We start from the raw sequence: 13,797 nt of genomic DNA on the forward strand, positions 1-13,797 counted from the left end.
ACAACTCCTTAATCCTATCCAGCACTGATCATGCTGGAGACCTTGGGGACGCCCAACTCCATTCATGGACTGCCTTGACCTGCCTAGGGATCTGGTCCTTGAAAGTTTGTCACGCCTCAACCTGCTCAGGGATCTGCCAGTCCAGGGGTCCCAGAAGGTTGTCACGCCTCGACTTGCCCAGGGACCCAATTCTTGGGAATTGGGCTGACATACCTCAACCTGTCCAGAGATTCAATCTCCAGGAGGCTCTCATGCCTCAGCCTGCCTGGGGATCTGTACCCTGACCCGGGGCGCCTGACTCTTAGGTTGCAACAGTACTGGGTAGGATAAGCTTCAGAAAGACTCACCCCTAAGGAAGTCCACCCATGGAAATAGAAGGAAGCTTATTACTTGTGGGACTGTGCCCAGTCTCAGCAGTAACTCAGGAGCCCAGTGAGAACCCCACTGCCTTTCTGGAAAGTCCAAAATAGGCCCTCCAAAATTTTACCAATCTGGACTTAGACTCTTAGGAGGGACAGGTGGTTTTAAAGGACAAATTCCTGTCCCAATATGCATCAGATATCAGAATAAAGTTACAACAACTACAGCAGCAGGACCCTGCTTCTTCTTTTGATGAGATTGCTTGTTACAAAAGCCCCCAATACCTTTTGTAACAGAGAACAGGAGAAGGAGGCCAAGGCCCAGGAAAGGGAGAAAAGGAAAGAGACAAGGCATGCCCAGATGCTGGCCGCCTTCCAGGGAAGCCGTATGGTAAACCCCGAGTCCTTGAAGGACAAGGCACGAGCAAATGCCTAATTTGTAGACAGGCGGGACATTGAGCCAAAGAGTGTCCAAACCATGACAAGTCTCCTAAAATGGCTTGCTATAAATGCCATCAGCTGGGACATCGGGCAGCACTCTGCCCTTGGGACCCAAGAGCCTCAAGGTCAAGAGCCAAGCCTTCCCTCATGATGGTTCAACAGGACTGAAGCAGCCCTCTCCAGCCAGCCAGCCTGTTGCACATAACCGTCATGGGTCTGGAGCCAAGGGTGCAACTGGATGTGGCAGGTAGGTCCGAGAATTTTTTGGTTGACACGGGGGCTACCTACTCTGTCTTGATCACCTACTCTGGAGCCTTCTTCTCCCAAACCTGTACCATTTGGGGTGCTACAGGAAAAACAACTACTAAAAGATTCACCCAAGTGCTTCTTTGTTGCTGAGATCGACAACTATTTTCCCACCAGTTTCTGGTGGTCCCCAAGTATCCTACTTCCTTACTGGGAAGAGATATACTCACTAAACTGGGGACCACCTTTGTGATGGGAGGCTTTTCAGCCTCTAGAGCCCTACAGCTTCTGGTTACTACTGAAGAACCCATTACACCCTCTCCAATAGAGAGGGACTAAAAACTCTGGGAGGTCAAAATTAAACCCCAGGTGCGGGACCAGGGGACTCCTGGAAGAGCCCACTAAGCTGAACTGGTCATCATTGTCCTCTGAGATGCCACTCGGTTTCCTAACCGGAAACAATATCCCCTCAGCAGAGAGGCTTGGGAGGGACTACTTTAATAAATAAATTCCTTGCTTGTGGGCTATTGGTTCCCACCAATTCACCGTGTAATGCCCCAATCCTCTCAGTAAGGAAAAAGGATGGAATCTGGTGAATGGTTCATGATCTCTGGATGGATCATAAGTGAAGCTGTAGTCCCCCTACATCCCACAGTACCGAATCCCTATGTAATCTTGGGGGAAAATCCCACCCAGTGCCAAGTGGTTTACAGTCTTGGATCTCAAAGATGCATTCTTTTGCACCACTGGCTAAAGAATCCCAATATCTTTTTGTCTTTGAGTGGGAGGCTGCAGAAGAAAGACACCAACAGATGACTTGGACAGTATTACCTCAGGGGTTCAGAGATAGCCCCCACCTATTTGGACAGGCCCTTAGTTGGGATCTCCTAGATCTGGACCTGGAATCTAATGGGAAAATAGTACAATATGTAGTTCAGTTCAGTTCAGTTCAGTCACTCAGTCATGTCCGACTCTTTGAGACCCCATGAATTGCAGCACGCCAGGCCTCCCTGTCCATCACCAACTGCCGGAGTCTACCCAAACCCATGTCCATTGAGTCGGTGATGCCACCTAACCAGCTCATCCTCTGTCATTTCCTTCTCGATATGTAGATGACCTACTAATCTGCTCTCCAGATGAAAAAAATGTCCAACAACGTGCAATTCAGGTTCTAAGCTTTTTGGCAGAGAGGGGATATAAAGTCTCCCATGCTAAGGCACAGATGATCGAGACAAAGATCACTTACCTGGGAGTTCAGATTACACATGGGTCCAGGAGGCTTTCCTCTGATCTGGTACAAGGAATCCTCCAGTTGCCCTCCCCCATGACTCAAAAACAATTGAGAGCTTTCCTGGGGCTAACTGGGTATTGTAGAATCTGGACACCCAACATATGGTCTAATTGCCCAGCCCTTATATGAAAGCTTAAAGGGACAGGATGATTCAATCCCACTGATGTGGGGAACTCCTCAAAAGAAGGCAGAGGCTACACTGAAACAAGCCTTAACTCAAGCACCCGCCTTGATGTTGCCAGACCCAGAAAGAGCATTCCAACTTTATGCCCACGAAAAAGAGAGAATAGCCTTGGGAGTGTTAACTCAAAGGTTGGGATCTGAGCCCCAGCCTGTAGCTCACTTATCCAAGACGCTAAACCCAGCCACCTGAGGCTGGCCTCCCTGCCTTAGAAATCTTACAGCTATTGCAATCCTGATAGAAGATGCTTTAAAACTCTCTTTTGGGTGCAAACTAATTTTTTACCAGCCACCAAGTGAAACAACTCCTAAATGGGAGAGGCCATTTGTGGATGTCTGATCAAAGAATCCTCAGGTATCAAGTAGTGCTGATGGAAAATCCAGGCCTCACTTATATCCCCTTGTGAGATTCTTAACCCAGCCACTCTCCTGCCTACCCCCGAGGGCTCTCTCCCCTTTCATTCTTGCCTAGAAACCTTGGACCACTGGACAAAACCCCGACAAGGATTGTTGGAAGATCCTCTGACCAATCTTGAGGAAATCCGGTACACTGATGGAAGCAGCTTTGTCTTGGATGGAAAAAGAAGAGCTGAATATGCAGTAGTCTCCAATTTTGAGACCATAGCGGCTAAGCCTTTGCCACCAGGTACTTCAGCCCAATTAGCTGAGCTCATAGCCCTGACTCAAGCTTTAGAGCTGGGAAAAGGAAAGAGGGTAGCCATTTACACTGACTCCAAGTCTGCCTTTCTGGTGCTACATGCACATGCTGCTATTTGGAAAGAAAGGGGCCATTTCACCACCCGAGGGTCCCCAGTGAAATATGGTGATCAAATCCTTAGACTCTTGGAGGCAGTCCATCTGCCCACTGAGGTTTCTGTCTCCCACTGTTAAGGACACCAAAAAGGGAGCACAGAAATGGCATGAGGGAACCAAGCAGCTGATCAGGCAGTTAAGAGGGCAGCATTACAGAACAATGACCTAACAGGGGTTGCCACCTTAGTTCTACAGACTAATTTGCCAGAAACTCCTTCATATACTGAAGGTGAGACTCTTAAAGCTAAGAATGAGGGCTTTCAAGATCATATGGGGTGGTTCCAAAAGGAGGGTCTCCTTTTTCTGCCTGGGAAACTCCAGTGGAAGTTGGTTAATGCCTTACATGCCACCACTCATTTAGGGGAAAAAGCCCTCCAAAGATTACTAGAAAGGGCTTTCAGAGGAACAGACCTCCAAATGACTATAAGGCAAGTGGTCTCCTCCTGTCCCACTTGCCATTTAAACAACCCTCAAGGAGCTCCTGGTGGCTCAGACGATAAAGCGCCCGCCTGCAATGCAGGAGACCTGGGTTCGATCCCTGGGTTGGGAAGATCCCCTGGAGAAGGAAATGGCAACCCACTCCAGTATTCTTGCCTGGAGAATCCTGTGGACAGAGGACCCTGATAGGCTACAGTCCATGGGGTCACAAAGAGTCGGACACGACTGAGCAACTTCACTTCACAAGGAGCTCAAAGACCCCAGCTGGCCCAGCCTGTCCAACGATGTGGGACTTACCCAGGAGAGGACTGGCAGATGGACTTCACCCAGATGCCAGTTTCTCAAGGGTATAAATACCTATTAGTCACGATAGATACATTCACAGGATGGATTGAAGGCTTTCCCGCCTGGACCAAGAAGGCTGAGGAGGTGGTAAAAACAAAACAAACAAAAAAAACTGCTGCATGAAATCTTCCAAGATTTGGTCTGCTCAGGTCATTACAAAGTGATGATGGGACATCATTTACTTCTAAGGTCACTCAGTTCAGTTCAGTTCAGTCGCTCAGTCATGTCCGACTCTTTGCGACGCCATGAATCACAGCATGCCAGGCCTCCCTGTCCATCACCAACTCCCGGAGTTCATTCAAACTCATGTCCATCAAGTCAGTGATGCCATCCAGCCATCTCATCCTCCATCATCCCCTTCTCCTCCTGCCCCCAATCGCTCCCAGCATCAGGGTCTTTTCCAATGAGTCAACTCTTTGCATGAGGTGGCCAAAGTATTGGAGTTTCAGCTTCAGCATCAGTCCTTCCAATGAACACTCAGGACTGATCTCCTTTAGGATGGACTGGTTGGATCTTCTTGCAGTCCAAGGGACTCTCAAGAGTCTTCTCCAACACCACAGTTCAAAAGCACCTTAGGGGTCTCTAAAGCATTGGGCATTACTTATTATCTCCATTCTGCTTGGAGGTTTCAGTCTTCAGGAAAAGTATAAAGAGCCACCCAATTCTTAAAATCAGGGATAAAACAGATAACCCAGGAGACCTCTCTTGGATGGAAGGAGGCTTTACCAATAGCTCTCCTCTGCACCTGTATTGCCCCTAAGGAACAGGTTGGTCTTAGTCCTTATGAGATGCTATATGATGTGAGAGTTGGACTGTGAAGAAAGCTGAGCACTGAAGAATTGATGCTTTTGAACTGTGGTGTTGGAGAAGACTCCTGAGAGTCCCTTGGACTTCAAGGAGATCCAACCAGTCCATTCTAAAGGAGATCAGTCCTGGGTGTTCTTTGGAAGGACTGATGCTGAAGCTGAAACTCCAATACTTTGGCCACCTCATGCAAAGAGTTGACTCATTGGAAAAGACTCTGATGCTGGGAGGGATTGGGGGCAGGAGGAAAAGGGGACGACAGAGGATGAGATGGCTGGATGGCATCACCGACTCGATGGACGAAAGTTTGAGTGAACTCCGGGAGTTGGTGATGGACAGGGAGGCCTGGCATGCTATGATTCATGGGATTGCAAAGAGTCGGACACGACTGAGCAAATTCATGGGGTTGCAAAGAGTCGGACATGACTGAGCGACTGAACTGAATTGATGGGAGACCTTTTGTTTATGTCAATGATCTCTTCCTAGATCCAGAGTCTCAGACCCTCCAGTTTCATACCATGGCCATTGGGCAATTCCAACAGGATATACGCTTGTGGGGTGTGAACCAGTACCCAAAAGATTCTAAGGGGTCACCACTATATGCTCTAGGGACTCAAGCCCTAATTAAAATCTGGAAAGATGGGCCCCCAAAGGCTCAACTCCAGCCCATGTTGGAGGGCCCCTACCCTGTTAATACTTTCTACCCTCACACCGGTCAAGGTACCAGGACATGACTCCTGGATTCAGTACTCTTGAGTCAGGCTGTGGAAGAAAACAGAGGAAGACACTCAGTACACCCGTGGGCCCCTAGGAGATCTCAGATACCTATTCAGAACAACAAATGAGTGCCATTCCAATGAACACCCCCCAAATCTAGTTTCTGTGGATATTTCTCAGGACAGCTCTAAAGAGCCAACACAGCTTGGCAGGGGCTGTACTCCAAAACAGACAGGAGATAGATCTTCTGATCCCTGAAAAAGGAGGGACTTGAGCTATCCTGGCGAAGGGAATTTGGAGTTGGCTAATGCCCCTACTAGTCCTTGTTATTCCATATTGATGCTGCTTATGATTGCTCCATATATTATCAATTGTCTAACCCGTTTTGTCTCTGCCCAGGTCAACAAACTACAAAGTGCAGTGCCAGTTCAAGCAAGGATATATAAAATTACAGGTGACCACAGAAAATAACACTCACCCTTAGATGGACACCACTATAAGGACTCTGAGGCCTGAGACTAGCAAGAGGGGGAGGCCCAATGCCCCTCGCCGTCCCAGTTCAGTAAGAAGTAGCCAGAAAGACCTCAAAGCCCCTATTCCCAAAGAATTGGGCCTCCCATCGCTTGAGGGGGGAATGTTAGGTAGTTAGAATAGAAAAAAGGAGTTCAGAATGGCGGTGGCTAAAAGACAAGGAAGGGAAAGCAGAGATGTTTTGACATCATCATCTCATGAGACCAGGTTAAAGAGTGGCTTATAGAATCAAACAGTCTGAACACAAATCCTGCTCCTCCACTTATTAGATAAGCAAATTCTGTAGGTTTTTGAACAATTGTAGCCTCAGTTTCCTCATCTCAAAAATGGGGATGATTAAAGTGTCCATTTTATCAGAATAATAAGCACAAAGTGCTTGGCATAGCACATAAGTAAAAAGGGCTCTCCAAAAGTGAGGGCTCTATTTTCCTTGGAGTTTTTTGGAAATTCAGAAAAAGGAAAAAGATGGAGGCAGGATAAAAGTCCTCATAAAAGGCATATAAGTTCTGAATACTAACATATTGAGAGGGTTAACAGTCAGGTAGGAAGGCCAGAGCTCCGCAAGCAACAGGAGGAAATAAACTGTAAGTGGCAGACTTTTTTCCTCTTCTAATCCTGTGTTGTCATGAGGACACTTGGCTCTGTCTGAAGGTAACCTTGAGCTGCTAATGGCTCAGCAAACAAATGCATTTTTCTTATGGAAATGGTTTTTTTAAGCTATGTTAATGAAACTATGTATTTGCTTGGAAATCTGCCTTTCTTCAAGATTCATGTCAATTGTTTTATGGCTGGAGATGACTCCCCTTTTGCCATTCTATCTCAAAATGCATGTTATGGGAGAGGGGCCTTAACTATCTCAGTAACTCTCTCAGTAACCATAACTCTCTGTCTTGAGGCATTTCTTTTATCAGATTAGCAGCTTGCTAACAGGTACATAATGTCTAGCAAGGGGGTATCTTTTCTGCCCGCTTCTGATGTCGATGCCAGAAGCTTTCTCTCTTTTATACTTTAATAAAACTTTGCTACACAGAAAGTTCTGAGTGATCAAGCCTCATCTCCAGCCCTGGATCGAAATCCTCTCCTCTGGAGATCACGAATCTTGGCATCACTCACAGTAGCCTTAACCTTTGCAGCCTTAACCTTTTAGTATGAATGTATGCTCATGGTAAATTAAAAATACATCAACTCTTTGACTCCATATCAGGTAAATTCTTTCTTCTGAACAAATACAGTGTTGAGTGGGCTTTCACAATGTGGAAAATGCCAGCAGGAACTTTGAGCTGAAACACCCCCCATTGTCTACCCAACTTCTAGTGTCACCACTGTGCCTCTCTTGGGAAAAGAGAAACCAATAATATGCATTTTTTTTGCAGATACCACTGGGATGGGTTTCTCTGGATACACCCCAAAGCCACGTTCAAGTAGGTAGTTGATAGGGAGGACTCCAGCTATACCTGCCATCCTCATAGGATGACATGATTTAGTTACATGTGTCAGATGTTCATGTACACAATCAAGGTTACACCCTCCCTCTGGGTGTAACCTAAAGTCAAGCCCATGCTTTACGAGATGAATTCTAGTTAGACTCACAGTCTCATTAGTTGAAGATGAGAATTCAGACCAACATCAACTTGCTGACCTGTGATTAGAACTTGACACTTGGTCATGATTACTTGACTGAGTACCAGATACTTTCACCTGCTATCTTGTTTCTTAAATGAGATTATCCCCCTTTCACAGATAAAGCCACTGGGGCTTAGAGAATAGAGGAAGTGTCCAGCTGAGAACTGAACCCCCAAACATAAGCTTTTCCCATGAAAATTGTAGACTTAGTCAGAAGCCCTTTTAGTTCTGTGCCCCTCTTCCTATTAGGAGAAGGAGGTGAATCCTGTTCTCACACACAACACAGAGGCCTCCTTACCTTCTCCATTTGAGTCCAGCGGTCCAGTACATCACTTGCAAAGTTAAATTCCTCAGGTCTGTCATAGTCATTCCATCTTAGGGTTCCAGCTCCTGATAAAGATCGGCAGCGCAGGTGCTGAGGGGCATGGTGGAAGCCAGGGCAGGACATGTGGATGCCCCAGAGGACCCGAAACTTCATCAGCCTTTGCATAGTGGAGCAGTCCTCAGGAAACAGACACAGAATTCTCAGGTCACTACCTGTCTTGAGAATAGATGGCTAATATGTTGGTCATTGGAGCAGAAATTCATTCCACTAAATAAAGGCACATTGCTGGCTAATTACTAGAGTAATAGCTTTGTTTCAGTTCACTGGAATTTGGAGGGCACAACTAATAGCTCACTGAAATTTGAAGGCATAGCTAAACTGACTTAGCTGGGAATTTCTCTTTCCAAATGAAGAATCACAAGGCAAAAATTATGAGGAGGGGCTATAGCTACTAGATGAGGTAGGCACATATTCCTGAGGGTCTTCTCCTTCTTTTTTAAACTCCAGGGATGGAAGCCAGCCATGTGGCCACGGTTTTTTTGGTAGAAACAGTATTTTCAAAGTCCTGTATGTCATGCTATCCTTGCTCTGGAAACATCTCTTCCTACTGAGCCCAAATATGTGGTTCTCATGAAAACTGTCATAGTTTTAGATGATCCCATCGCATCCAAATTTGATTGGTCCATCATTTCCCATGATATATATATATATATTTAAATACAAACTGGGCTGATCATAATCCCTCTCCAAAATTGTGTGTGTGTGTGTGTTACCAAAGCCTTAGTGGAAGCCGTGAAAATATACACTTTGGAAATTGTCAGTGGCTATAATTCCTGTAATGTGGAGATAACTGCTCTGCATAAGAGAAGAAAATTTGTAAATTTTCAGGGACATGGAAATAAGGGGTAGAGAGAATCTTGGAGGCATGCAAGTCTCTGGTTCATAACTATTGCTCCTGAGGCATGTCTACATCTCTATCCCTCTCTTGTTAATATCCTGTCCTGAATTTTATGTACCAACAATTTTTCCTGTCTGAGATTGCGTTTCTCTTACTTGATATTATAAGAATACTGACAAATATGCACCACCACACTCAGATAGAAGAGGCTAATATCACAGCACTCTCCCTACTAAACAGGGATCTGGCCTCAAGGTCTTCCCCAGGACAGCATTCAGGTACCTATTATCAATCCATCATTTGACCTATGAAATAAAAATTTTTTGCCACTCCAGATCCAACAAATGCTTCTGACATGGGGATAAAATGCTCATTTACTAGGATACTTTTCGAAGTTTGATGGTGGAAATTGGCTTAAGCAAGAACTTCTGTTATATGAGCAGAAAGCCACTTCACAAATAGCTTTGAGGTTTAAGCAGTTTATCCCTGCAAATAATTAAGCCCTCTCCCCCTCAGTTACAGCAACAAGATAATACTGTTTGATGATAGACTCATGAAAGAAATCAATAAAACACGACTCCATTTTCAATCTGTTTAGACTTGAGTGGGTTGCCATTTCCTTCTCCAATGCATGAAAGTGAAAGGTGAAAGTGAAGTCTCTCAGTCGTGTCCGACTCTTAGCGACCCCATGGACTGTAGCCCACCAGGCTCCACCGTCCATGGGAGTTTCCAGGCAAGAGTACTGGAGTGGGTTGCCAGTGCCTTCTCCGTGTAATAACCTAGCCCCAATTAATTTTGGTGCTGCCTTCAGAACCCTGCTACTGCCTACAGAGAAGAGTATTGACTTAAAAAATAGTCACAAACTAAAAGTTGATAGTTATGTTTTATTCAGTGGGAATTTTTAGGACTTCAATCCCAGGAGACAGCATCTCAATGACTCTGAGAGAATTGCTCCAAGGAAGTGAGAGGAGGGACCAGGTTAAAGTTTTGCAACAAAGGATAGATAGACTGAACATCAGAAGACTATTGTTAATTAAAGGAAGCAAGGTAAAGTTAACCTTCAATCACTTGCCAAATCTTCTGAATGCCAAATAAACTTAGTTTAACATTCTTCTCTGAGATGTCCCAGAGATTTTTCTTCAAAGCATCCCAGAGTCAGCAGGAAGCTAAAGAGCTTTAGTTAGATTTTGATATTTGAGATGTTTGTTAGAAATGTGAACAAAGATTTAAAACACAACAGGATCATTGGTCACTGAAACAATGCTTATTTACTTAACCAAAGTAAAAGAGAAATCAAATTCCAGTTTCTTATTAGCTTACTTAGCCAAATCCATTTAGTTAACGTCAATCTAAATTTAGTGAACCTTGACTATGCATAAAACTTTTTCCTCCTCAGGTTTGCTTTTCACAGTTTCTCATCACTTTCTGTATCTAGTCTCATTTCTTATACAAATAAAATCAACAAGCTCATTCTTTCTTTTTTCTCAATAAAATGCAATTTTATTCCTCATACCTTCTTTACTGAAAACACACATTTTATGTCCTACTGTATACTAAAATGTTACTGTATTATTTCTAATAGCTTTAACTGCATATTTAAATTAGAAATTTCAACTCTTAAAACCTTAATTTTTAGTAAAAGATAAGAAGTAAGTAATTATGAACTGTTTTTTACATTGGCATTCTATAGATTGTTGAGCATAAACAGCAGTGATAATTTCTAAAAGCACTTGTTTTCTTATAGAAAACATCTTGCAGTGACATCAAGCATTTTCATTAATATTCCTAAATACTTTTAGTTTTTTTCTTTAGTAATTTATATCTCAGTATCTCATTAATGAAATTATCTAGTTATTCAATAAACTTTTATCATTTAACTTAAATTAGCCCAACTTTAGAATTTTAAGTTACCAAATATCTGGAAAGATTATTTTAAATAGATTTTTCTAAAATAGAAAAGAGTTTACCTCAAAGCTCTTATCTTATTTACATTTATTTTAAAGTTTCATTGTATCAATAAAATATAAATCAATGGTGGTGGTTTAGTCTCTCAGTCATGTCCAACTCTTGTGACCCCATGGGCTGTAGCCTAGCAGGCTTTTCTGTCCATGTGATTCTCCAGGCCAGAAACTGGGGTGGGTTGACAATTCATTCTCCAGGGGATCTTCCTGACCCAGGAATCTAACCAAAGTCTCCTGCATTGCAGGCAGATTTCTTACAAACTGAGATAGTAGGAAAGCCCAAATCTGCCTGTGAATCTGCCTGTAATGCAGGAGACCTGGGTTTGATCCCTGGATTGGGACAATCCCCTGGAGAAGGGAAAGGCTACCCACTCCAGAATTCTGGCCTGGAGAATTCCATGGGTCCATGGGGTCACAAAGAGTCAGACATGACTCAGTGACTTTCAATTTCACTTGTTGTCTAGTTCCCCTATTTGGGGCTCCATTGTGGCTCAGCTGGTAAATTAATAGTGATTCAAACCATAGATATGCAAGAGCCTTCCCCATAAGAGAGTGGGGAGGATGTAACCTAAATTTGGAGAAAGTGAAAGTTGTTCAGTTGACTCTTTGAAACCCCATGGATTATACAGTCCATGGAATTCTAGAGGCCAGAATACTGGAATGGGTAGCTTTTCACTTCTCCAGGGGATCTTCCCAACCTAGGGATTGAACCCAGGTCTCCTGCACTGCAGGCAGATTCTTTACCAGCTGAGCCACAAGGGAAGCCCAAGAATACTGGAGTGGATAGCCTATCCCTTTTCCAGGGGATCTTCCCAACCAAGGAATTGAATGGAGTCTTCTGCACTGCAGGTGGATTCTTTACCAAGTGAGGTATCAGGGAAGCCCAAATTTGGAGAATTTACTCTCAAAAACAGTACTGTATTGTGTTACTCGATCAGTCACGTCCAATTCTTTGCAATTCCATGGACTGTAGCCCACCAGGCTTCTCTGTCCATGGAATTCCCCAGGCAAGAATACTGGAGAGGGTAGCCATTTCCTTCTCCAGGGGATCTTTCTCACCCAGGGACTGAACCTGGTCTCCTGCATTTCAGGCAGATTCTTTACTGTCTGAGCCACCAGAGAAACCAGAAAAATAGCAAAGGCCATGTCAGGGGAGTGTAATTTCTTCAGTTCCATCTCACCACAGCAAAGGTTTGAAACTGTGGACCAGTGTCACAGCTCAGTTAAAGCTCAGTTTTATTTGGCAAGCAAAGGAAAATACATCCTTGAGGCATGAGGGTAGGCAGACCCAAAAGAAGAGAGGCTCAATTTTGGCTCCTCTTTTTATATGTTTTTCTCCTCCCCCTGAACGTGCCCTGTGTAAGTTGGGCTAGCCAGGAGGGCTGTTGGTTTCACCTGAGGTTCTCACTCTGGTCCTCAGATTTTCTTCTGTTCCATTTTTGTGGATTTTTCCTTTCTTTGTCTTTTAGCCACCACCATCTTGGACTCCTTTTTCCTATTCTAACTACCTAACAGACCAAGTTTTTAAAAACATGAACAAACAAAACACACCAACACAGAATGTCCTAGGAAGAACAGGTAGAACATTTACATCTCAAAACCCAAGTTTCCTCCTGAAGGCCTTTGTTTAAAGTCTGAAAAGATATATTTACTAAGCTAGCTTTTAACCTTAATGTAACTTAACTGTGTAAGCAATGAAAGAGCCTCTTCAATTTTTAGGGTGAGATTTCCCTTCAATTTCCACTTAAGTAAATACTTATAATTTTTGTATGTACATTTACCCAGCTGGGATGTTAGCTGGAGGCTGGCAATCTGTTGTTCCTTTTCTTTTATTTTGAAACTTTTATTTTCCATATTGAAGTCAGTTTGTTGAGATAAAATTGCAATGATGACTGTGTGCTGGGCCAGCATGTGCTTCTTGGGAGTGCCACTTCTCTGATTTTGCCCCAGAGTTGTTTCAGCCCCATCTTACATGTCTCCGGTCTCCCATTGGACTGTAAGACTTGCACAGGTGCTCAGGTCACAGAATGGCCAATTCTTATGTGCATCCTTGGTTGGGCAGTTTGTTAATTACATGACTAGGTTTCCCTATAGGGATAAGGTGGGCTGTAAAAGGTTTCTTAGTCCCCTGAGAAAGACATTGCCAGCCAGGAGGAGAGAGTCCTTCTTCGGAGCTCAGAAGCACTCATAAGATTTCAGTTTTATTTCAAAAAACTTTATTAAGGTAGCCAATAAAAGGAAAAATGACAGGTCCATCTTCCCCCTAATAACCCCGTCCCACCTTACTCAATGTTTAAGCTAAGTCTTCCTCTCAGTCTCTAACTGAGGATAGCCAACCACTCAGTATCCAAATTGAGTCTTCCCAGTACCTTTTACACTGAGGATAACCTTCTCAAACAAAATCTCCCCAGTGCATTCTACACCGAAGATAACCCACTAAGCACCTAAACTGAGTAAAATCTTCCCAGTCTTTTGACTGAGGATAACCCACTCAATATCTAGACTGAGCAACCCAGGTACCTCTTCTTAAAACCAAGTTTCAAGGATAACCTCTTCTCCCACCGAATAAAACTTAGGATCATCAACCAATAAACAGGAGATCCTAGAACCAGGAGACACTCATTCAAATTTGTCTGGACTCCTCAAGAAAGTGGTTGGGCACAACGGGCCTCTGCTGCTACCAAGGCTCTGGATACTCACAGGGTTCAGGTGGAGAAGAAGAATTTGGTCAGGGTCCCTTCTTTGCAGTCACCATAACTGTCAACATAAAAAAATATTCACAACCTAAAAGTCAACAGTTATGTTTTATTTGGTGGGAAAATTTA

The 13,797-nt window shown here is 44.0% G+C and overlaps 1 protein-coding gene across 4 annotated transcripts in view; it reads right to left on the reverse strand.

The window, feature by feature from the left end:
• ACSM1 (acyl-CoA synthetase medium chain family member 1) overlaps nucleotides 1-13,797 on the reverse strand; it is a 64,057-nt gene that overhangs the window by 42,628 nt on the left and 7,632 nt on the right. The window contains exons 2-3 of one of the 4 annotated variants that reach the window (XM_086375474.1): nucleotides 13,673-13,729; nucleotides 8,087-8,290 (exon numbers count right to left, since the gene is read on the reverse strand). In XM_086375474.1, coding sequence (XP_086231600.1) covers nucleotides 8,087-8,278 — 192 coding nt within the window. In that variant the 5' untranslated portion in view covers nucleotides 8,279-8,290; nucleotides 13,673-13,729. Of the gene's footprint in view, nucleotides 1-8,086; nucleotides 8,330-13,672; nucleotides 13,730-13,797 lie in introns of all 4 variants that reach the window. The other 3 variants (XM_086375472.1, XM_086375475.1, XM_086375473.1) reach the window with 3 other exon arrangements.

This window comes from Bos grunniens, chromosome 25 (genome assembly GCF_055505025.1).
Source record: "Bos grunniens cultivar Pamir isolate PY7600 chromosome 25, Bosgru_T2T1.0, whole genome shotgun sequence".
NCBI lineage: Eukaryota > Metazoa > Chordata > Mammalia > Artiodactyla > Bovidae > Bos > Bos grunniens.